Source organism: Orussus abietinus, unplaced genomic scaffold, assembly GCF_000612105.2.
Source record: "Orussus abietinus isolate OABI.00-Male unplaced genomic scaffold, Oabi_2.0 scaffold128, whole genome shotgun sequence".
NCBI classification, from domain to species: domain Eukaryota; kingdom Metazoa; phylum Arthropoda; class Insecta; order Hymenoptera; family Orussidae; genus Orussus; species Orussus abietinus.
The window spans coordinates 71,032-96,716 of record NW_019394281.1 but is presented as its reverse complement, the minus strand read 5'-3'; the positions used below and the strand labels follow the sequence as shown (position 1 = coordinate 96,716).

Sequence of the window (25,685 nt, the reverse complement as noted above, 5' to 3'; positions counted from 1 at the left end):
TGTCGAAGTTTTTTACAGTCTACGGTGAGAATTATACGAACTGAAGGTTTCTTTATGTCATTTCGGTAAAGTAATGACAAAAAAATCGACGTAAAACTGCCGAAATACCATGAATTCATGACTGTTTCCCAGTGAACACTGTTATATAACTGTTGGGTAAATGTTACGTTTTCGAAACTAACATGTTATGTAACATAAAAGTAACATGGAAGTTAGATGTTAGTTATTATTTCCCACTCAGTAATGTAACATGTTACATTAATGTTATAATTTCAGTTACCTTAAAATAATATTAATTTTTCATCCACAGGCCTTCCGAAATCCACAATATTGACCCGCTCAGCTGATCGTTCGTAAACGCTCTCCTCGCTCTCTCGCCAGTCTCTTTCTATTTTATATATTAGAATTTTAATTAATTTCGGTCTCAGGAATCGTGAGGCTCGAACCCTCGAAGGATGCAGTTTCTCGGTGCATAGACATGGTCAAAACTGCATACAATTACAGTAGAAAACCACGTATATTACATGACGTATTGTACTTACCCATCCCTGGTCATTTGTTATCAAATAGATACCAGAACGCTAACCATGATGCTACCAAAGCCTATGAAGAAATATTTATTATTTTATTAAAATTACTAATATTTAATATTTATTACTACAAATATTTTTCGTACTTATGAAGACCGCTCCGGTACTTCTCGATCGATGCGAAAGATACGATGCGATAGATAACTTATTCTTAAAAGAAAACTCGTAAGTGATTGTAAAATTAAGTCATTTAAAAAGTTGTAACAGTATGTTATAAAACCATCTTCTTATTTAAAAGTATATAATAAATGTATACCGATTCACTTTTAAGATACTAAACTCATAATTTTAGTACAACGTTATATACTAAACGTGTATGAATTTTATGAATATTCTTTAAAAATATTTCATTTAAATGTGTGGAATTTTTTACAGTGTAACTACATGTTTATAAGCTGTGAAAGCTGAATGTAAACTATCAATTTAACGTTTTCGAATAGTTTAGATTTCTATACAGGTTATCTTGACTTCTATGATATATGTACTGAAAATATAGACGTGAAAAAGATTTACATATATATTCACAGGAAATTTTTAATATACATACCATAGATAATATAAGTTTTCTATGCTTATGTCCTAATTTGTCCGTCCACTATAAGTATATTATACTTCATACAGTGTCTGGTAATACATCAAAACTTATCCAGTGGTAAAAAATCATGATGTATTATAACAATAATGTAACATGTTACATAACATGTTACCTTACTGAGTGGGAATAATAACTAACATCTAACTTTCATGTTACTTATATGCTACATAACATGTTAGTTTCGAAAACGTAACATTTACCCAACAGTTATATAACAATGTTCACTGGGTATCTGAAAAGTCAAATCGTTGGGGAAAAGGTATTCCCCAAATTGGCTGTACCGATTCGTTTCAAATTTCACCGCGTGAATATCGAGGCCCTAAAGTAGGTCCTGAAACTCATAAACATTCGTTTTTAATAAAAAATTTATTTATTTATGACGGACTAGAACCAACCCGACGTGGTCCGTGCATGTCGGTGCAGTACCCAATACAATTCGACACAACTGTCAATATAAATATGAACATCGGTAACGGAGATATTTAGAGGAATCTTTTTTACCGATGCCGATCAAATGTCTCTACGTGTTTCACTTCACCTTAATGTAGTTGCGATGGTCCTAGCCTTGTGGTAAAATATTTATTTTAGACGGTGACGCAGCTGTACAAGTGTTTCCACTGTTTATGTTAATTATGTTCTACCTAAGTAATTTTTTCTGTTGCGAGAACTAACCTCACTTTGTTCTAATCTGTATGGACTTAACCCAAAATGTGGGATAGATTCAATTTATAAGATTTCTTAGACCACTTTCATAATTACGAGCACATGTTTACATACATATTTTGTATAATACTTGTATTATTATACAAAGATTAATGTTTGGCATCTTTCACCACCTTAAGGAGGTGGATTCGCATTAATTAGACCTAGTTGTGCTCAGAACGGAGGCTGCGAATATCTGCTGTAGAATTCGCGGAATGTCTCGCAAATCCATGCAGACGAAGGCTCTTCCTGAGGGCATTTTCTTTGTTAACCTAGAAAAAACGTTTAGTAGAGTGTAAACATGGCAAAGAGGGCATTAAGGGGATGTGAAAGTGGCACCTGAAAGCTCAATCGTTCATAAAACTTTTCTCCGAACTGGGTGTCTCAAATCGTTTCATAAATTTCTCGGCGCCCTGCATATCATCTTAAATAATGTATAACAAATGAGCAGGGAAGGGTACCTGGCTGCTTGGTCTCCCAGGGACCCGATGAAAATGGCGTAGGCGTTTACGTCCTTGTTGGATGTCAATATGCTAGAGAATCGCTCTGGACGTATTCCATATCGAGCCAGGTTTGCATCGGACAGAACCACTACGATTGACTCATCGGAATCTTCCTTAGCCAGGCTGGAAATCGCGTATTGTGTCGCTTCCAAGGTGTAGTCCCCGGATATGCAGAACTGGGAGTGGGCGTGCATCGTCTGGAGACATTTGCGTGCATAATGAAAGAGTAATTTGAGAGTTGTGATGAACAAAATTGGTCTTGGTCTTCGCCTTGTAGACGTGGCCAGGTCTAGGTCTAGGTCTTGATGCACAAATCCCACTTTTTGCAAGACCAAGATCACGATCAAGTTTGCCCAACCAGTCGATTTTGCACTGCGATAGCCTTAAAGTGGGCTTGCAAAAATGGCCAAATTTAGATCTCGATCATGGTATTACAAAAATCGCAAGGTCTTATCATAGCCTTAATTTTGATTTTGCAAAAATAGTAAAGTCCAGCCTTAGTCATGGTTTGGGTCTTACAAAAACTGCAAGGTCTAGACTTAGCCTTAATTTTGGACTTACAAAAGTCCCAAGGCCCGTCCTTAGCCTTGGTTTTGATCTTGCAAAAACTGCAAGGTTCAAATGCACTTTTGTAGAGTCCAAAACAATGAGCTATTCTGTTCATCGCCAATCATTAGGCCATGCAATTCACCAACACATTTTCTTAAACTACCTTGACGACCTGCAACCTCCTCTTGTTATCCACAGGAGGCTGCGATTGGTCCACAAAAGGGATGTGATAATCTTCCCCGGAGTGGCCGACGATGTCGTAACGAATCTTCCCCTCGTACCCCTCAAAGGCCTCCATCACCATCACGCAAGCTTCCATCTCGCGATCCAGCCGACCATCGTATCCATTGAACCTGTACATGCTCCCAGAAACGTCGACCACCAGCTTGAGTCGTTTCGGCTTCATCTGAGGAGTCCCCATTTCGGGTTCCTTCTCGGCTCTTCGTCTGTAGATCGTCTTCTCGCCGGTTAACCCTTCTATCAGCTTTGCGTCGTCCAGCTCGCCGGAAGTCTGGTGTCTGCACCATTGACGTTCGCTGCTTTTGGCTTGAAGACTACCTACGGTTCAAGATTAACATTAAAATTTATTGATAAGCCCAAAAACACCGCTAAGTACGACCAAGACCAAAAAGGTGAAAATAGAGCCATTGCCAACTTCAGCAATAATGTTAATGACGGTAAGGCGAACAAAGTAACTATTTCAATTATTAGGCAATTCCATAAGTTTGCAGGTATATATATAATACATATTAAGATTAATTTCTTGTGACAAAACGAACCACCCAATTAATGATGCAATTTTCGGCACTGTTACTTCAGCATGAAATTATCTGCTAAGAAAATTCCCTGTATGTGTGTCCGCAGACTTAAGAGCGATGCAATATCAACATACGAATAAAATGAAACAAGAGGAAACAACGTGCGGTTAGTTTTGAGGAGACTATAAAAGTCTGGTACGGGATGCAAGAAACTGTATAAAAAGGGTCGCTCGGGGAGATCCAAGGTCTTCAGGCCTGAATTTTGAAGACTGAAGACGAATTACTGCCGAAGACGGTCCTGATACTCGCCTAAGATGACTCTCAGAGCTTGCACTTGCTTCTGCACGGCATTGCTGAATTGGATGTACATATTGTGATCGTACTCGCTCATCTGGATGTCCTTCAAGCGCTGCTTGAAAGCTCGCTGGCCCATTTCGCGAGCGGCCTTCTTCACCTCTTCAGGAACGGCATCTTTCTCCTCATCGCTGAGTTGGTGAACGGTGTGGCCAGCATCCAATCTGTATGGACCACCTTTTCCGCCAAGCCCTGCCGTGTCCCTGCCTGAAAAAGCACTCTTTAAAGTGATACGAAAGAGTCAGCCTATGTATATCTGAGAGGTCCAATCGTTGATGAAGGTATTCTTCGAATTGGATGTACCGATTTGTTTGCAATTTTACCACGTGAATTTGAAGGCCCTAATGTAGGCTCTGAAACTCATGAAGGTAGACTAGACTTAGACTTGATTATGGTTTTATAAAAACTGCAAAGTCCAGTCTTAAAATTGATTTTGGTTTGACAAAAACTGTAAAGTCTAGTCTTAGCCATGGTTTTGGTATTATAAAAACTGCAAGGTCTAGACTTAGCCTTGATTTTGGGTTTACAAAAAGTGCAAGGTCCGGTCTTAACCTTGATCATGGTTTTACAAAAATTGCAAGGTTCAGTCTTAGCGTTGATTTTGGTTTGAGAAAGACTGCTGTCTAGTCTTAGCCATGGTTTTGGTCTTATAAAAACTGCAAGGTCTAGACTTAGCCATGATTTTGGTCTTATAAAAACTGCAAGGTCTAGACTTAGCCTTGATTTTGGGTTTACAAAAATTCCAAGGTTCAATCTCAGCCTTAATCATGGTTTTACAAAAATTGCAAGGTCCAGTCTTAGCCTTGATCATGGTTTTACACAAATTGCAAGGTCCAGTCTTAGCCTTGATTTTGGTTTTACAAAAATTGCTGTCTAGTCTTAGCCATGATTTTGGTCTTATAAAAACTGCAAGGTCCATTCTTAGCCTTGATTATGGCTTTACAAAAATGGCAAAGCCCAATCTTAGCCTTGATATTGATTTAAAATTTCGATCGGTCTTTATCAGTGTAGACTTTTGTCTAGATCCATTTTAGAGAACCCACCTCCAGTTCCCCCAGCCCAAGTGTTGCCACCGACATGGGGCTCGTTCTTCTCGTCCACCTTCCCGTGCTTGGGACCGCTGACATCCAGCCCGGAATACCGTTCCTTCGTGATCTGTAAACGTCGCCCGTCCTCGCCGACCATTTTTCTCCACTCCCCCAAAGACTTTTCGATGCTGATCAGCGAAACTTCCCACAAGCGAACACACGCTCCCGCGTCTACGGTCACCAAGCCCTGATTAGATGTTGCTGCTGCGTATGTGGGAAGTTCCTTGGAGTAGAGCCATTGGGCGACTGGAGATAGTTTAACGGGTCTGGAAAGATGCAGGGTCACAAATATTAATTTATAGAAGCTCTAGGAATAGTGGAATACACGTTTTGTACAAGTAAAAGTAAGGANTATGTGGGAAGTTCCTTGGAGTAGAGCCATTGGGCGACTGGAGATAGTTTAACGGGTCTGGAAAGATGCAGGGTCACAAATATTAATTTATAGAAGCTCTAGGAATAGTGGAATACACGTTTTGTACAAGTAAAAGTAAGGAAAATGTAAGGTGGGTGTAAATAACAAACGATGATCTATGTGGGAAGGTCCTTGGGGTAGAGCCATTGGACGAGTGGAGACAATTTAACGGGTCTGGAAAGATGCAGGGCTATAAATATTAATTTATAGAAGCTAACGTTATGTTGTTTGTTAGTTTTAAGTTACGTAATTGTTAGGTGTGGTGTTCAGTGGGATCTTACGCACTTTACAGCAGGAAAACTCACTCTGGAATAGCGATGTACCGCACTTTATGGTTGATTGTGTCAACCACCTCCAAATAAGCCGAAACACCAACATGAGTTTCGTTTTGCGAAGGGATGGCATCAGTCGGAACCTGTCCACGTGGCAAAGTCCTGACAACGGTGCCATGATCGAAGACAATGGGTCGAGTGAGAGTTCTCGTTCTCTCTTTCCTCGGCCAGAAATAAACATCCAAGGTGCTGTCCAAGTCTGGAAACCCAACGACGACGCTGGCGAACGTCGAGTCGCTGGCCATTAATCTGTTAGGTGAGCTGATTTTCTGTTGTAAAACCTCGCTAAGGATCGAATCCTTAAGACCACTTCGACCACAGCTCAGGATCCTCCCTAGGTTCGCCTCTCCTGCATCCCCGGACTCTACGACATGTCTCAATGTATTCGGACACGGACTTTTGCCGGATACCTTCTCCAGGATGTACTTGGTCCTGGCTGCGTCCTGGACCAGCCACTTCTCTGGAGAAGCTAAGAGGACCAAACTGATGTCAAATGGCAAAGCCAGAGAATATGCGGTCATGGTCTTCAAGTCGATCACCTCCATTTTGTTTCCACCAGGTGTGTAGAAGACCAGCTGATCATCCGATGTGGACAGATCTGGCTGCAGCTTCCATGTCGAATCTTTGCTTCCGAAGGCATTAGATAGTCTATCGCTGGCGGATTCCAGGAAGGAGGATAGTTGGAATGGTCTCACTGATTTCTCTTCCAGGTTCACGTACAGAAGCCCGTTCGTCTAAGAATATGGTGTATGAGTATATTGTTACAGTATTGCAATATTACAGAACCGGGTGGTCCACTTAAAATGATATGAAAGGCGCTGAGAAATTTAATCGAGGTCGATAAATTAAAATTCATCTATACACTTTTTGGTAGTAACGTCATTTTGAATACGTAAGTGGTAACGTAAGCTGGCGCGTCACGTTACCGAATTTATATTTATGTTGAAGTCTTTTACAGTCTACGTTGAAAATTATACTTGAAATCCAAGACAGATCTTCAGGTTCGGCTTTAAGTGGACCACCCGACATGTTCCTTTTAGCAAATTTATCCCTCGTGGATAATAAAAAATGTTTACAAGGAAACATTCCCAAGTGTCCGCCGCCGATCTTACTGATTTTCGTACATGTTGAAGAACGAAAAATCTTTTTTTTGTTCTTTGCTTTTTGCCAATAAACATTTATACATCGGTTGAGAATGGATGTAGGTGGTATACAGGTATATCCCGACAATCTTTATTGGGTCATATCGTGACCAATTAATTGTCCATAAATCGTGTAAACGTGCTAATTCCTCAAAATATCCTTGGTTATCATAACGTGCAATTATTTATAAATAAATTAAAAAAAACAGTTTAAGAGGCTGAAATTCTTTCGCAACAGACTCGATGGCGATGTAACCCAATAAAGATAGTCGGGATATACCCATATACCACCTACATCCATTCTTTTCAACCGATATATAAATGTGTATTGGCAAAAAGCAAAAAACACGTATTTCCTAATTTTTCGTGAGCAATCACATGGCGTAAGTGGAACTTAAGTAGAAGTGCTTGTTTAATAGATATTAAAAAAAAATTTCGTCCGAAGGGTAGTTCACCCCCTTGAGGTGGTGCAGCATTCCTGGACAATATTGTGTTTTCACCGTCCTTATACAGAATACGTTTATGCCAAGTTTCGTCGAAATCCCTCCCCAGCTTTTACAAAAATTAATATAAAAATCGAATTTTTGTCAAACTTTGGGGGGTTGTTTCCCCCCTTAAATATGGACCATTGCAGATAAAAAAACACGGGTGTCTTAGATGTTTATGTTCTTCAACATATATGAAAATTAATAAGATCGGCGGCGGACACTTGGGAATGTTTCCTTGTTAGTTAGAAACGTACCGATTCTTCGTGTACCAGAATATTCCCCTTACTATCAGCCGCCAGGGCGTATGAAAGTTTATGACCTGGTACTGGTTGCAGCAGCCCTTCAAACGATATTTGCTGTATCTCTTCGGATTCTGGAGTCATGCTGAAGATGGATAGAGGGTTTGTCGCGAGGACGTGGATGCTGTCGTCCGTTCCGTCACCTTTTACGCCTTTCGTCACCAACAAATCGACCACTGCACTCATTTCTTTAATCGGGATCGTCCAGTAATTCTGAAGCTCCGTGAACATGGAGGATCTTGCTTCCACTCGATCTAGTACATGAGTTCTCGACTTTGAGTGCTTTGGCGACTTCAATTTGATGAATCTCTCCTGAACTGGCACAGTAATTGGACTGTTTGCGATCTTCCAGGTTCCACTTCTCACCGCTGGCAGAGACATTCTGCGGAGGAAATGGGAAATAAATGATATAAGCTCTTAGTGCGTAAGTTTTATTAGCGAAAGATTCATTCGGGGCTTTTACCCTTACAGATAATTTACACGGAATTTGCGTGAAATCGTCTTACTCTTTGCCAAAAGCGACATTGTTCCCACTGGTCCCAACCGGGATGCCGTGTTTGTGGAGAATTGTCACCAAAGTGTCGAACACCTCCTGAGAGTATCGGTCGAAATCGAAGACGTTGTTCATCACGGTGGCCAAAGGCTCGTCTGGGAATTGCTGAAACATTTCCTCGCGTTTAGTCTACAGGTTTAGTTAAGAATATACTAAGGTGAAGTGAAACACGTCGAGAAATTTGATCGACGTCGGTAAACCAGATTCTTCTAAATACCTCCTCCTTGGGGGTAAAGGAGAGATCACATGTGTTAGTCAACGATATCTCACATACGGGAGGAAGAGAGACGCATATAGAAAGACGAGTATTGTGTGTAAGATAAAGAAAGAATGCAATTCGCTATGTATCGCCACGATATCAAGAGAGATGGAGAGATGATTGCAGCGCCGCCATCCGTTGGCTAACATACTATTCATCAAGCATCGAACGTCCATATCCTTCTGGGCTTCTATGGAGACTTCTAAATTCTTTGTCTATGTCAATACTTGTATATCGATCGAAATATGAAAGCACAACGCCATATTCGTTCTAGTCTAGGCTAAGTAAAAGAAATTTGTTTAGTATTGTGTGTAAGATAAAGATAGAATGCAATTCGCTATGTATCGCCACGATATTAAGAGAAATGGAGAAATGATTGCAGCGCCGCCATCCGTTGGCTAACATACTATTCATCAAGCATCGAACGTCCATATCCTTCTGAGCTTCTATGGAGACTTCTGAATTCTTTGTCTATGTCGATACTTGTATATCGATCGAAATATGAAAGCATAACGCCATATTCGTTCTAGTCTAGGCCAAGTAAAAGAAATTTGTATTGAAACTCCAAATTTTAAAAGTGTCAGAACACTTCTTATATGATCCCGAGTCGTGTGCTTAAAATTCAAACAGTTCGGTAGAATACTCTTTACAAAAAAGTGTCGTTTTCAAATCGACTGATTTGAGGCGGGTTTCACTTCGTCTTAATAATTCTGTGTTAATCAATGATCTTGACAAAATAAATGATACCTGTAAGTGTTTAACTATGTTCACGACTTCTCGAGTGGAATAAGGATACGAAACGAGTCCTTGGTCCGCCATGTTTCTGAGCTCTCCAAACGCCTTCACCAATTTCTGTATTATCTTGTCATCGACCGAAGGACCGTACTGTTTTAGCAGCATTATTTCATCCTTTATACTCGGATTGTCAACGGAATGCGTGCTGAACAAATCTCCGAGGGCACCAAAGAAATCGTTCCCCAAAAAAGGGAACCCGGGCCTGTTGGCCAATACTATTATCCTGAAATCTGGATGCATAGGAACGATGCTGGAACCTTTCTTATCACCGGCTGCCGAATGGACTATCCGCCGACCATCGGAGAGAATCATTTCCCCCGACTCCACGAGGGTCTGAAAGAAAAATGGATAATGTTAAGGTGATATGAAAGAGTCAGCCTAAATATATCTGAGAAGTGAAATCGTTGGTGAAGGTATTCTCCGAATTGGGGGTACCGATTCGTTTCAAATTTTCCCACCTGAATATGGAGGCACTAAAGTAGGTCCAGAGACTCATGAAATTTCATTTTTCATTAAAAATTTATTTACTTATCATGGACTAGAACCAACATGGCGTGGTCCGGGCACATTTTCGATGTTTTACGCTTCTTGGAGGGTTATAATCGAAAATAAAGAATTTCAGGACCTAGCTCGAACAATTTAAAATATCCTAAAAATTGAATATTACAGAGTTAGATGGAAAAATATGGAAAATACACTTTCACCAACGATTGCAAGAGAATGCTGGCTCATCTCGGGGCTAACACGTGTTTTTGGAACAGAAATTTAGTTTTAGCTAAACGTCACAGATGGCGACGTTGGTTCGAAATAGTCGTTAGAATAATGAATTCACGGGATTTCGACTATTATACGTCGATCTTTTCATCATTACTTCACCGAAATGACATATGGAACGCTTTAGTTCGTATAATTCTCAAAGTAGACTCTAAAAGACTTCGACATAAATATAATTCCTCTGAATTCATGGTTTCCGATGTCGTAATTAACTGCAGAGTGCCACCCCGCGCCATCTGTGATTTTAGTTTTAACTACATTTTCTCTCCAAGACCTCGTGTTACCTTCGTTTTAGCACAGAAGCGCATAAGGCACTTTTTTTCCCTTTATCCCATTAAAATGCGAATTTCTCGATTACGAGAGTGTTCTAAATTATCGTACAACTGTCCTGCCACTTTCGTTCCTCGTATTAGAGCCTTCAGTAATTGTATATCGATCGAAATATGAGATCTCGACGCCAATTTGATTCCGATCTGGGCTAAGTTAATGAATTTTCTTCGACAATCCGAATTTTGAAAGTGTCAGGATAATTCCTAAGTGCTCACGAGTCACGTGTCGATGTTTCAAACGATTCGGTTCAATACTCTTTAAAAAAAATGGTTTTATTCAGATCGACTAATTTGAAGGGAGTTTCACTCCACCTTAATAACTTAGAAAGCAAGATGCCAGATTGCGAAATGCTTACTTTTAATATACAAGTAACATGCGTAGGGGCCTTATCGGCCTCATCTATCACAAGAACATGTCCCAATTTCACCGCTTGGACCAAAGGAGAGTCCTCATAAACCACAACGCCATCTCTAACCATCGGCTGAATGGTCAAAGTCTGAACAGTCGTATCCCTGTGCAACTGAATGTACTCTCTAGGCCTGTTAAGAAGCTGAAGAAGCCTGTCGACGATTTTATTCTTCCCAACGCCCTGATTACCAACGAGTAGCAAATTACTCCCAAGGCTGAAGTCTTGCAACAAGGTCTCTAGAAGGACCAGGTGCTGTGGCACGTCGTAGAAGAGAATGTCAGGGACTTTCGTTAGGGCTTCAGTCTTGAACCTTTTTAAGGTCGTACTTCCAATGGTCACGGAATCGTCAGTGACCTTACAAGATATATTTAATTCCTTTCCATCAGTTTTTCCCGTGATACCGTGCTGTCGCAGGCAGTCTTCCAGGGACTGTTTTGCTATCGTTGGAAGAAATCTAGCGAGACATGCTCTATGCACCGCTTCGTAGGCGTCGTCTTCAGGAAACTTTTGCATCCTTGCTGCGATCCTTAAAAGTTGCCTTGTGCTTAAAGATCCAGCCAAGGAATGTAACGTGGGGTCGCTGGATGACCTCAAGGTGTGCGCCAGGTTGATGATGTTCAGAAGAGCTGGACTTGGTTCTCCATACTGGAACAGAAAATCGATTAAGGTGATATGAAAGCCGCTGAGAAACTTAGTCAACGTCGATCAACTAAAATTCAACCTGTACTCTTCTTATGACGCGAAATTTTCGTATATTATACCTTAATTATAATTATTTCGTATATTACACCTTAATGTACGAAAGTTTCGCGTCATATAAATCTTTCTTAATCTTCAAAGGAAAACATGGAGTTAGAGAGGGATACAAATTGTAAATGTATTCACCTTGGACCGAATTATGTGGATCTCCTCCGATTTGTCGAGAGGTCTCATCTCGTGGAAAAGGAAGAGACTGAGCAGCTCAGAGTTTAACCATAAACCGGAAGAGCTGTTAAGAATCGGAGGTTCCGATAAGGCTATTAATCTGAAAGAAGGGTGGATTCTCAGGACACCCGATTTCTGCATCTCTTCGTCGGTCTTCTTGCTTTCTGCCTTTTGCTCGTCGTACCGATCCGCTCTTACGAGTCGCTTTCCGTCGTGCAACTGCAATTCTCGGTCTTGAATCAGCCTGCGAATGTTTTAGGACTTTAAGGGGATGTGAAAGTGGCATCGAAGAGGTTTTTGTTTAGAAAACTTTTCTCCCAACTCGATTTACCGAATAGTTTGAAACTTTACAACGGGAATAGGGAGACTGTAAGGAAGGTCCTGAAACTCATGGAATTTCAATTCTTTTCAAATTTGTTTATAGGTATTTTAAAAATAGTTTATAAAAAATGAAGTTTCACACTTTATAACATGACTACGAAGGCTATAAGGAAGGTCTCGACATCATGAAATTTCAATTTCATCAAATTTGTTTATTGTCTTTTTCAAATTTTTCATAAAAACTAATATTTCAAGGGTGCCAGGACCTTTCTTAAAGCCTTCATATTCATATTGTAAAGTTTAAAACGGTTCGGCAGACCCTTTTCAGAAGAATGTTTCACAAACGAACTCTCTTTAATGCCACTTTCATATCACCTTAAGGTGTTATGAATGGGTTATGATATACATATCGACGTCTATAAAGCAAAATTCATCCACACAATACACTTTTCGGTGGCAACTGTAGAGACTCAAGTGGTAACATAGGTTGAAATGTAAATGTCGTTACCGACATTTGTACTCATATTGACGTACAATGGCGGACATGAATGCCTCCCCTGCAGATACGGCATCGCCTGTGCAGGATGGGAGGGCATTGATGTCTCCCAGTGTACGTACGTAGAAACCCAAGATGTAACATAGATTGAAATGTAAATGTCGTTACCGACATTTGTACTAATATTGACGTACAATGGCGGACATGAATGCCTCCCCTGCAGATACGGCATCGCCTGTGCAGGATGGGAGGGCATTGATGTCTCCCAGTGTACGTACGTAGAAACCCAAGATGTAACATAGATTGAAATGTAAATGTCGTTACCGACATTTGTACTCATATTGACGTACAATGGCGGACATGAATGCCTCCCCTGCAGATACGGCATCGCCTGTGCAGGATGAGAGGGCATCGATGTCTCTCAGTGTACAATGGCGGACATGAATGCCTCCCCTGCAGATACGGCATCGCCTGTGCAGGATGGGAGGGCATTGATGTCTCCCGGTGTACGTACGTAGAAACTCAAGCGGTAACATAGGTTGAAATGTAAATGTCGTTACCGACATTTGTACTCATATTGACGTACGTTACACTTAACGTTGACAATTGAAACATTAAAGAATACCTATGGATGACGGCCAGAGTACTTGAATGAATTCTGTGTATTCCATCCAGCACTGCCAATTTCCCATTCAGAGCAGCAGTCACCAGAGGTGAATCTTTCCAAACGGTATCGCCATTAGATGAGGTCGTGCGTTGTTGTATCAGGTCCCTAGAAGTCATATCCTGAGAAAATATGTGAGACAATTCAAGGTATCCACTCAAACAAAGAAAAGATAAAAGTGGACGAACCAGCTGACTAGCGATGAGCAAAATCGGCATTAGACTTGAAAATACCGTCAAGACTTAAGGTGGAGCGAATCACGCCGTGAAATTTCATCGATTTCGGTAAATAGGATTCTTATAAATACCTACGTTACAGACGTTCGTATTTGTATGGACAGCTTTTTCGAATTATGTATTTATATTTCGAATTATCGAAGTATGAATACAATTTATTTTCCGAGCTGGTTCGCCAAGAAATCCAAGTTTTTTACACCTCGACCACTTACTTGGTAAAGCACTATCGGCTCCACTTCGTAGCCCAAAAAGTCGGCCAACTTTTCAACGGTTATCGACTTTCCGCAGCCTCTTGGACCTACGATGCATAAATCTGAAGCCAAATGAGACTGCAACACGTTGGCTAACAAATTATCCTGATAACTCGTCGATATGTAATTAGAGGTCTCTATACTCTTATAGCTTCCAGCACCACAGAAGACCTGATGATCAAAATTAAAATTTGATATTAACAACCTTAAGGTAATATGAAAGGGTCCTTGTGTATATATCAAAACGTCAAAATAAAACATTTCTCCAAAAGGGATGAAAAATTAAAATTTGATATTAACAAGCTTAAGGTGATATGAAAGTGTGATATACACATAAGAAGAAGTGATAATATTTATTAAACTTTTCTCCAAACTGGGTGCACCGAATTATCTGAAACTTTAACACGTGATTATGGAGGTCCTAATGAAAGTCTTGAAACTCGCAAAATTTCATTTTTTAAAAAAGAACTGTGTCCTTGGTTTTGGTCTGAGATAAATAAAATAATTTCTTTCGAAAAATGAGATTTCGCGAGATTTAAAACCATCATCAGGATCTCTATAATCACGTGTTAATGTTTCAAATGACTTGATGCACCTAGTTTGGAGAAAAGTTGTATATTTTGACGATTTAATTTTTTTATATAGAATGACCTTTTGATGACACCTTAAAATATACATATTAAATATATAAATAAAATCGCAAATTCGAGTAATCGCTCACGTCTAAAATTGTCTGATGACCGCTGGAATTAATTTTAACGTTAGCCGTGTCTTTTGTCCTTTCAATATTTTCTATTCTGGTAGACTGATTGCTTTCCGATGAATTAATCCGAACTCCAAAAGTTTTGAGTATATCCTCGACTGCTGTTTTTCCTTCCTTCCCGAGAAACAGCTTGTAAGGATACAGTCTGTAAAAAACGTCGAACGCCTCCATATCTGGAAATTTATCCTGCAATGATATTTCAAGTTAATTTTAATTTTAGTAAAAATTGTATTTATTAATTGCATTCGGTTTTGTCAAATTGAACGTACTAAGATCAGTGCAGCCGAGATGAGACTATCCAAGGGAAAATCTGTAAGTCCCAGGTCCATTGCTTCTCGACTGATAAGAGCATAACAACATGATACGAGTTGAGACAGTTTTCCGGGATCAACATTAGCTGCGACTCGCTTCAACAATTCCAATTGCTCCTGGAAAAGGATAGAAAATCTGAATTTAAATCCTGACATCTCCAACATTACCTAAAAGTTTTGACAAAAATTAAAAAAGAAATAAACGATGGATAATAAAAATTCCCACGAGAGTAAATCATGAGACTGGATCGAGTTTCGAGCAAAGTACATTTTTGGGCATACATTACATACGAAGATTTAAATTTCACTAAAAGACGATTCAATTAAAATCTACTCAAAAAACACCTTAGGTGTGAAGAAAAGAAACTTGACTAAATAGATTTTTGTTTCCTACTTCGATTACAATAATAGCCCAAATCGCATTTTTTCCTGTTAATAAACGGAAATCAATTTTTTTTACCAATTCAATTAACATCTAACGGAATTCCTATTAATTTATAAAAGCATTTCATAGTAAATTATTTTCTATTATTAAAAATTAGTAATCAGTGTCAAAGAAGTTAATGCAGGTCGTCTTCAAGGATGCGCCGCCATCTTTGATCACCTGACTCGATTTTATTCGTCGCAGCATTTCGTTGGTTAATTTCCTTTTTACCACGTAGGGAAATCGCTATTTTTACCATTGAATTAAAATCCAACAGAATTCCTTTCAATTTTTAAATGTTTCATTAATTATTATAATCAATGTTAAGAAAGTTAATGCAGGTCGTCTTCAAGGATGCGCCGCCATCTTTGATCGCCTGGCCCTATTTCATTAGTCGCAGCATTTCGTTAATTGATTCCCATTTTACCACGGGAAATCGCTATTTTTACCATTCAATTAAGATCCAACAGAATTCCCATTAATTTTTTAATATTTTATTCCATATTATAATCAGTGTCAAGAAAGTTAATGCAGGTCGTCTTCAAGAATGCTCCGCCATCTTTGATCACCTGACTCGATTTCATTCGTCGCTGCATTTTGTTAGCAATTTCCCAACGTGGCTGATTAACGAGAAGAGGTTTCTGCCGAGATTGCTGAAATGCTAAAACTAACTACTCTCAGACACGAAATCCTCGAGATTGCCCTTGCGATTATGAAGTTTCGAATCGCAATCGTAGAGTGCAATCTCGAGTTCTCGAGTTCTCGAGGGCCAAGATCGATCGAGTAATCGACGATGCGTGATTGGCTCGCGATAACACGGCACGCCGAAATTATTATCCGGCTTGAATTTCCTGGGATTCGACCTGGCGAAATTGGGAGGTTTCGATTCTTCCATTATTCCCTCCACGCGATGAGTAATGGTATATTGCAGGGAAAGTAATTGAACTCTCCTATAATTTCAAATAACGCATGAACTACTCCCATCAAAATGATTTCAATTATTGACCAAAACATGAAAATTATATTGAAATTTTTAAAAATGATTAAGCCACTTTGCATTATTTACGGAATGTTGTAAATGCATGTCGACGTTTATTAATTGAGCGAAAATTCAGTTTCCAGGCAATATTAATTAAATGAACATTTTAGTTTATAAAAATAAAGAGACAACTCTACTTTTTCACGATTCATATTTTACAGAATAGCGAAAATGTGTAGCCTGAAATCTATTCACTGGGCCAAAATTCATTACCTAGGCGAAATTAATTTAATGAACATTATAGAGTCTAAAAATAAAGAGGCAACTCTCCTTTTTCATAATTCATTTTTTATAGAAAATTGAAAATGTGTAGTCTGACGTCTATTAACTGGGCCAAAATTCATTATCTAGGCGAAATTAATTAGATGAACATTCAAATTTGCAAAAATAACGAGACAACTCCTTTTTCATAATTCATTTTTTATAGAATATCGAAAATGTGCATCATGACGTCTATTCACTGAGCGACAATTCAGTTTCCAGGCGATATTAATTAAATGAACATTGTAATAATAAAGAGGTAAAATAATAAAAATTAAATGAACATTCTAATAATAAAGAGACAACTCTACTTTTTAACGATTCATATTTTACAGAATATCGAGAATGAGTATCCTGACGTTTATTCTGTTCTTAGCTTCGGCCGCGATTAGCTTTTGTTATTCCTTGAAGGAGAGTTTAACAATGTTCATAAAGAGCCATCGGCACTGTCATTTTCAACAAAATTGCTGTTTTCCGTCCTGCAAGGAAGCAGAACTCACCGGAAATCCGCTTTCACGGCGCCTTAACGATTCGCAGAGGTATGTCGGTAATAAAAGAGCGAAACTCGCGCCTCGTTTTCACGGGGAAAATGATCTTCGTGCACGTAATCTCTTCCCGCAATAAGAAATAGCGAGCTCGTTTTCATTTTTTCATTTTACTCCTCCCATTTATTTATCTTTACACAAATACTGAAAGTGGACGGAACCATGAGACCCCTAAAACATCCGATAATTCTTTATCGATCGCTCCTTCGACTAATAGCTTCAATTAAGATATGAATTAGGCGCTGAAGTTAAAAATTAAAATTGTTTAAATTATTCCATTATATCTTTTCAATTCATGAAATGTTCCTGAGAGGATGTCTTTGTTGAAGGATTTAATTGTGAGAGAAAGAAGTGCAATTGAGGTCTCTCCGATAGGGAAATTCTTCAATTTTCCTTCACTTTACATCTCACTAATTATGGTATTGCACTGGAATTGAAATTAAGATTATTGATAATATTGGATTACCCAGAGTTAATCTTAATCGTTCAAAAAGTCTTTGTTGAAGGATTTCACTTTAGCATAAAAATGCGCAGCTTCTTGGTTAGGATTCTGAAGAATTTACCCTCCCTCTAATTGTCCTCCAATTTTCCTTTTCTTCTAATTTTCATTAATACTATTATTAAACTAGAATTTAAATTAAGATTATTTACAGCATCGGATTATCCAGAGTAATGTTAATCATTCAAAGAGTCCTACAAGATACTTTTGTTGAAAGATTTCACCTTAGCATGAAGATGTGCAGCTTCCTGGTCGAATTCTGTAGACTTATCCTTCGTCCTGATTATCCTTTAAATTTCCACCTCTTTTTATTAATTTAATTGAAAATGAATTAGACATCTCTTTGCATTTAATTGAAAATTAAAATTAAAATCAAAATTGAAACAAGCATCTAAGTGTTTCCAATTTTCTCAATCGATCAAGGACTCCTGCGAGGACGTCTTCGCGGAAGGATTCAACTTTGGCATGAAAATGTGGAGCTGAGGTCTCTCAGAAGGATTCCAAACGACTTTTCCTCGTCCTGATTATCCTTCAAATTTCCACCTCTTTTTATTCATTTAATTGAAAATGAATTAGACATCTCTTTGCATTGAATTGAAAAGTAAAATTAAAATTAAAATTGAAACAAACATTTGAGTCTCTCCCATTTTCTCAATCGATCAAGGACTCCTGCAAGGACGTCTTCGCGGAAGGATTCAACTTTGGCATGAAAATGTGGAGCTGAGGTCTCTCAGAAGGATTCCAAACGACTTTTCCTCGTCCTGATTATCCTTAAAATTTCCACCTCTTTTTATTAATTTAATTTAAAATGAATTAGACATCTCTTTGCATTGAATTGAAAAGTAAAATTAAAATTAAAATTGAAACAAACATTTGAGTCTCTCCCATTTTCTCAATCGATCAAGGACTCCTGCAAGGACGTCTTCGCGGAAGGATTCAACTTTGGCATGAAAATGTGGAGCTGAGGTCTCTCAGAAGGATTCCAAACGACTTTTCCTCGTCCTGATTATCCTTAAAATTTCCACCTCTTTTTATTAATTTAATTTAAAATGAATTAGACATCTCTTTGCATTGAATTGAAAAGTAAAATTAAAATTAAAATTGAAACAAACATTTGAGTCTCTCCCATTTTCTCAATCGATCAAGGACTCCTGCGAGGACGTCTTCGCGGAAGGATTCAACTTTGGCATGAAAATGTGGAGCTGAGGTCTCCCAGGAGGGGTCCAAACGACTTTTCCCTCCCTCTGATCATCCCCCAATGTCCCAATCCCCTCGAGAACCTTCAAAGTCTTCTTCCTAGTAAGAAAAGGTCCTATAACGGTGGGTCCTTCCACCGAAGACGAGTCCTGGCCAATTTTGGAGCTCCTCCTCCTGGGCAATCTGCCCCCCACAACCTGATTCTCCATTTTGCAGTCGGTCTGCAAATTATAATTCTGCACAGGCACTCGTTCCTTGGGAAAACTCGCAGGACCCTCTCTTTTAAAAATTTTTTTCTTCAAGTTCCCCCCCTTCCCCTCGCTCGTCCTGGGACCGAATTCATACTCCTCGCCGAATTCCTGCACCTTCCCTGATAAGTCCAGCCACTGCAGGACTCGTTCCGACAAAGGATTTGGATTAACAAGAGTTTCGGAGAACTTGGGGAGTCTAGGGAAGCCGAGGTCCTCTGCGATTCCCCCAGGACGAGGATGCCCCAGGTAGACTGTCTCCTCCTGGACTTGCCGGCAGTTTTGTCCTGGCATTAATTCTGGAAGTCCTTCCAGCAGATTTCCACGTCCTAGGTCCTCGGACAATTTCGAAAGGTTCTCGGGATACAATTCAGAGTCCTTTGGGGGAGCCATCGAGGTCCTTGGGCAAGGAGGCGCTGATCTTCGTCGGGACTTCCTGGGGGAACTTCCGCTCTCCGTTTGCTCCTTTTCCAAGGACACTGGCAATTTCACTAGACAACCGTCCAGACTTCCTGGATTTAATTTCAGCTTACTCGTGGGATTGATTTTGTTCTTTCCGAGGTGGTCGGCACTTCCTGTTCGCCTTCTTCTGGAACTGATCAAAGGATCGTCAGGAGACAGGATCGCGTGGCGAATTCCGTCCACCCAGACTGTCCTTACGGAAATCGGTCGTTCCGATGACGACCAAATCGCAGGCATCCTTCAACAACTCTTTCTCTTCGTTTCGTCTCTTTGCCCGGTGTTTTGTTATTGTTTCCTCTTGTAATTCTTTCAGGATTCCTTGAGGATCAGTGACGAACATGGAAATTATTAAAAATGTTCATCCACTTTGTTCAACTGACGGTGTTTTGTTATTGTTTCCTCTTGTAATTCTTTCAGGATTTCTTGTGGATCAATGACGAACATGGAAATTATTAAAAATGTTCATCCACTTTGTTCCACTGGCGGTGTTTTGTTATTGTTTCAAAACCTCCTCTTGTAATTCTTTCAGGATTTCTTGTGGATCAATGACGAACATGGAAATTATTAAAAATGTTCATCCACTTTGTTCAACTGACGGTGTTTTGTTATTGTTTCCTCTTGTAATTCTTTCAGGATTTCTTGCGGATCAATGACGAACATGGAAATTATTAAAAATGTTCATCCACATTGTTTAACTGACGGTGTTTTATTATTGTTTCTTCTCGTAATTTTTTCAGGATTTCTTGAAGATCAATGACGAACATGAAAATTATTAAAAATGCTCATCCACTTTATTTAATTCATGAGGAAGTCCTCTTCACACATGATTAATTTCTCACAACATGTCGGATTTTATCCACTTTCGAGGTTGACAAAAGTCTTCGAAGAAGATGTTCCCAAATCAACAAAACCGAAGTCAAAGTTGAAGAAGCTCAGGACTATCGACACCTCGAAGGAGATTCTCTTCAAATATGATTAATTTTTCATAACATGTCGGATTTTATCCACTTTTGAGGCTTACAAAAATCCTCGAAGAAGGTGTGTCTCTCTTCAGATTTTCTCGAGTCAGCAAAACCGAAGTCGAAGTTGAAGAAGCTCAGGACTATCGATATTTCGAAAGAGGTCCTCTCTCAACATGATTAATTTCTCATAACATGTCAGATTTTATCCACTTTTGAGGCCGATAAAAATCCTCGAAAAAGGTGTATCTTCCTTGAGATTTTCCCATGTCGGCAAAACCGAAGTCAAAGTTGAAGAAGCTCAGGACTATCGACGTGGTGCGTGCCTCGGAAGATGGGACAAGTACGGTACCGTTTAGGACACGCGATCCAAACTGCGGTGCCTGTGACGGTCGCACAGCCACGGAATCGGTTTATATAGGACGGAAGCGAAACCCGGAGGGGATGTCGGGGTTCCTTTACGACCACCAACCCCCGTTTCCACCCAACAACCCTACAGCGATTCATTCGCATAAATCAACATGACTTTTCCAAGCCATGCGCGCAGTCATTCCATCACGACAATAATCGACGTGAATGACGCGATCAATTATCATCATAAAATTAGGTAGATGTAACACATTATATAGTAAACGTGATTTTCAAAGTAGATAATACGTCATATAGTAAACATGACTTTTCCAAGCCATGCGCGCGCAGTCATTCCGTCACGAAAGAATTGCCATTAATGATGCGATCAATTATCATCAGAAAATTAGGTAGATATAATTCATCATATAGTAAACGTGATTTTCTATAGTAAACGCGACTTTTCCAAGCCATGCGCGCAGTCATTCCGTCACGAAAAGAATTGCCATGAATGACGTGATCAATTATCATCATAGAATTAGGTAGATATAATGCGTCATATAGTAAACGTGACTTTCTACGTAGGTAATACGTCATATGGTAAACATGATTTTCTATAATAAGCGCAACTTTTCCAAGCCACACGCGCAGTCATTCCGTCACAAAAATCGACGTGAATTACGCGATCAATTATCATCAGTGAATTAGGTAAATATAATACGTCATATAGTAAACGCGACTTTTCCAAAACGGAAAAACGAACGGCAACGTAGGTATTTAGAAAAATCTTCTTTATCGACGTCGATCAAGTTCCTCTACGTGTTTCACATCACCTTAGAGAGTTAAAGAGTCGATGGAAGTCTGCAATTCGAAGGACTTGCAATGTCGAGTAATCATGCAGACCCGTGTACATTGTCAGGCATCACCTGTCCATTGTAGGAAGAAATTAGATTCGTGTCCCGGCGTTATTAGCTCACATTTAATTGACCTTCATTACGAGTCTCTTGCGCTCGATGCTCTTACGAGATATAGCGAATTGAATGGGCAACTAATTTAAAAGTTTTAAAACGAAACCGCGGTGCCTAATTTGAAAAGTTGCTTAATGCCCGATAGCAGGATTTCCGGTATCCTGAATTTCCAGCATTACCGCTGTAATACAACTTTAGAGTTTAGAAATTCACCTGAAAAGTTGGTCCCGAGATGTGTCTCGCTTGAAATCTAGATCGAAGTGGAGGGTCCAGGGGATGTCCTGGGTACCTAGGCACAGGTAATCCCAAGGCAATTACTCGGAAGTCTTCACTGACTCTCACCAGTCTCCATGCATCTAAATCTTCTTGAGTATGGTCCTAAAATGTGAATATGGAAAGTAAAATAAAATACAGGGTAAGTCATAACCGGGAATTTAAGGTGATATGAAAGAGTCAGGCTATATATTATATCTTATATATTATATAATATATCTGAGAAGTCAAATCGTTGGGGAAAGTATTCCCTTAATTGGGTGTAACGATTCGTTTTAAATTTTCCCACGTGAATATGGAGACCCTAAAGTAGGTCCTGAAACTCATAAAATTTCATTTTTCCTCCAAAATTTATTTACTTATCATGGACTAGAACCAACGTGGCGTGGTCCGTGCACGTTTTCGATGTTTTACGCTTATTGGAGGGTTAGAATCGAAAATGAAGAGTTTCAGGACCTAGCTCGAACAATTTAGAATACTGTAGAAATGGAATATTACAGAGTCATATGGGAAAATATGGAAAATACTTTCACAAACGATTAAAAGAGAATGCTGGCTCGTTATGTGGGCAACGCTTGTTTTTAGAGAAAAAATTCAGTTGCAGCTAAACGTCATAGATGGCGACGCTCGTCCTAAACAGTCGTTAGAATAATGAATTCACGGGATTTCGGCACATTTACGTCGATCTTTTTATCATTACTTTACCGAAATAACATATGAAACGCTTCAATTCGTATAATTCTCAACGTAGACTGTAAAAGACTTCAACATAAATATAAATGTCGGTAACGCAACGCACCACTTGAGTATTCAAAATGGCGATGCCACCAAAAAAGGTATAAATGAATTTTATTTTATCAACGTCAATTAAATTTCTCAGCGCCTTTCATATCACGTTAATAATTTCACTCATTACACCTAGCGAAGAAGTTACTTTCCAGACGAGATTAATTACTTTTGACAATCTCAATGTTTCGTGCCAAATAAAATTCTTTATTTCAACAGAATTGATTTTGTAGAAACCATTGACACTGTAAATCGAATGATGAAAATTTTGCACCTAGTAGAAATGATTTCACGTAAAAAGCTGGCTTTAAGTATTGAAAATATTCATGGACGTTACATCATCTTTTGGATAAAATGTGGTATTTAAATTAAACAACTTAGTACTTGATACAAGAAATTATTAATGGCAAATAAATGTTCCAAGCTGATGCAAGAATAACATTCTGAGAGGAAATGTCAGATTTCCTAGAAAGTGATTGTTTCCTGTCGATATTAGCAATTAAGAATCTGCTTGTCGGAAGAATTCCTCTTATAAGGAAAATTATTCTGTGGTTCAGAGTTTGGTTAAAACATTCACTGAAAATTTAAACTTGCCTGCAGTAATTTGTCGTAACGAGATGCTGAGACCAAAAATCGGCCATCCTCAAGATGCATTTCGCGGTTCTCTAATAAATTGTTCAAAACGGGTAGTACGTTTCTTTCAGCTTTTTCAACGCCTTCAAGAATGAGAACTCTTCCATTTGCTGCTGCTCTGACAGCGCTTTGATCATGATAAATTGCAGTTCCGTTCTCGATTTCTCTCCGCTGCTTCAGATCCGCTTCTGTGGTGTCTCTCGAAAGTGCAATAAATTCGACCTCCTTTCCCGTTAGTTCCACAAATGCCATAGCAAGATTACGACGCCTAGGACTCGGTCCTCCGGTCAAGAACATATCTTGGCCCAAGATATCTTTCTGCAGCATCCACCGTAAGTGCCGCAACAGCTCCTGACTGGGCTCCTTTGCCACTGTTAAACATGAAATATAATAGTTTAATCACGTAACAATTAAAAATATTCATATATCAGTTTAAACGATGCATTTGGCATGATCAACCAGATATACTTACAATATTTTCTAGGTACATATTCTGGATGCTTCGCAGTTTTGACTTCCTTAGAAACATCCGCTATCTTTACAATTATACTATCTAAACAAAACAAAAAAGAAACGAATTAATACAAAATCTAACAGCTTGAACCCTTAAAAAGTTTAACGCAAATGTGCAACGTGAACATAACTCACCTGACTTATACCGTAGAAACAACAGATTGTGTCTTATTTTTAAACAATCCGGAATTTTCGTGATCCGGCGAATTGTGGGTGAAATTAATAATAACATTATATGCTTGTACCTTGCCCCCTGCAAATTATGTAATAACATGAGTTAACAGAATAAAAAAAGCCATACTTATGATGTAAATCATGATTGTCGTATGTAATACCTTGACAGGTTAGAATTGTGACGTCAAATATTTATATAAGTAGAAAATAAATTAATACAGTATTTTATACTGATCTTCGACACTGTCATTACTGAAAATTAATCTGAAAATGACATTTTCAATACTCTGTCAGATACCACGCTGTATTCTGTCATAGAATAACGTATGAACTTAGAACGTCGAACCATAGTTAGAGTTCTAAATCCAGTAAGTTACGTCAGAAACGAAGAGAAATTCCCGGTAACTTATCGGTAATTTCTCCAAAGCCTTTTTTATCGAGAAATTATGAGAATTTGAATTTTTCAACAGAGCGAACGAGAGGTTTCGATTAGCTATAGAGAAACATCGTAGAGGGGAATTTTCGTTATACGTTCTCCGTAGCCAATCAAAACCTCCCATTCGCTTCGTCGCAGAATGAAATATCAGTTCATTTAAAACAAATCGCATGGAATTTTCCGCCAAGTTGTACATACGTGAATATTTTTAGCTGGAGGTAAATACGACCCTATAATCAATATTTTCTAATAGTAATTATTACTCTTTAGCTTGAACTTTGAAGTTGATTGAAAAAAAAAAAGTTATTTAAACGAAGAAACCTAAAGTATAAATAACAAAATTAACGTTCTCTTAAATTCTCAATGTTCCCGGTAACTTACGGTATGTTTCACAGTTACCTTCTCCAATTTAATGTTACCGAGAATTTTCGAACTCTAGCGCCGCCCTTGGGGGCAAAAAACGGTGAAAGCTAACGTACGAAACCAGAGGGCAGCACACGATGCGATCGCGCAACCCTGCCCGTGAGCAATCTCCTAACTCATCTCTGGTAGTATAAGGAGATCCAATGTTATGTTTCTTATCTCAGTGATAATAAACATTCTTTAACATATTTTAACATCTTTTACCTACAAGTCCAGCAAGTTCTGCGGTGATGATCTGCCCATGACGACATGGGGAAAAAAAATGGATCCTGTTAAGTAATCCACTTAAAACTGGAAAGGGGCAAAAAGGACAGGCGAAATAGAACATTAAGAGAAGATCCAGGAAGTCTGAGATTAGACAGGGAATAAGTTATTAAAGTCAAGAATATTAATGGTACATCTATCTCGTTAAATTTACTAAACTAGCGTTTTTTTATATCACTAAGTATGCAGAAAGCCATTTAAATGCAGACTCAACAGAATATAATCGAAATGATTGTTCGCCGTCTCTTCTCCGTCAGCATTGATATATGCTGTATACTACTTCATGATCAATGCCATACGTCACATGTTCAGAACATTAAAGTGAAGTGAAATCC

At 39.0% G+C, this 25,685-nt stretch overlaps 1 protein-coding gene across 1 annotated transcript; it reads right to left on the bottom strand.

Moving 5' to 3' along the window:
• Nucleotides 1–1,172: 1,172 nt before the first annotated feature.
• On the bottom strand, nt 1,173–24,578 carry LOC105694687 (von Willebrand factor A domain-containing protein 8). Its single transcript, XM_023434938.1, has 21 exons — nt 24,389–24,578; nt 24,189–24,306; nt 24,013–24,093; nt 23,502–23,911; nt 22,062–22,226; nt 14,857–15,015; nt 14,546–14,773; nt 13,786–13,995; nt 13,299–13,459; nt 11,818–12,100; nt 10,879–11,577; nt 9,372–9,752; nt 8,319–8,470; nt 7,768–8,194; nt 5,857–6,617; nt 5,495–5,548; nt 5,095–5,351; nt 4,007–4,258; nt 3,103–3,497; nt 2,349–2,587; nt 1,173–2,159 (listed from the first exon to the last, which is right to left on the bottom strand). The coding sequence occupies exons 2-21, from the start codon at nt 24,283–24,285 to the stop codon at nt 2,042–2,044; spliced, it is 5,529 nt and encodes a 1,842-aa protein (XP_023290706.1). The 5' UTR covers nt 24,286–24,306; nt 24,389–24,578; the 3' UTR covers nt 1,173–2,041.
• Between the last annotated feature and the right edge of the window lie 1,107 nt (nt 24,579–25,685).

Coding starts and splice junctions, on each gene's coding strand:
- LOC105694687 (XM_023434938.1), bottom strand. CDS start 24,285: ATGTTATTATTAATTTCACCCACAATTCGCCGGATCACGAAAATTCCG. Junction 22,227..23,501: donor GTTACGACAAATTACTGCAG/GCAAGTTTAAAT, acceptor TTCACATTTTAG/GACCATACTCAAGAAGATTT. Junction 13,996..14,545: donor GTCATCAGACAATTTTAGAC/GTGAGCGATTAC, acceptor TTTGATCATCAG/GTCTTCTGTGGTGCTGGAAG.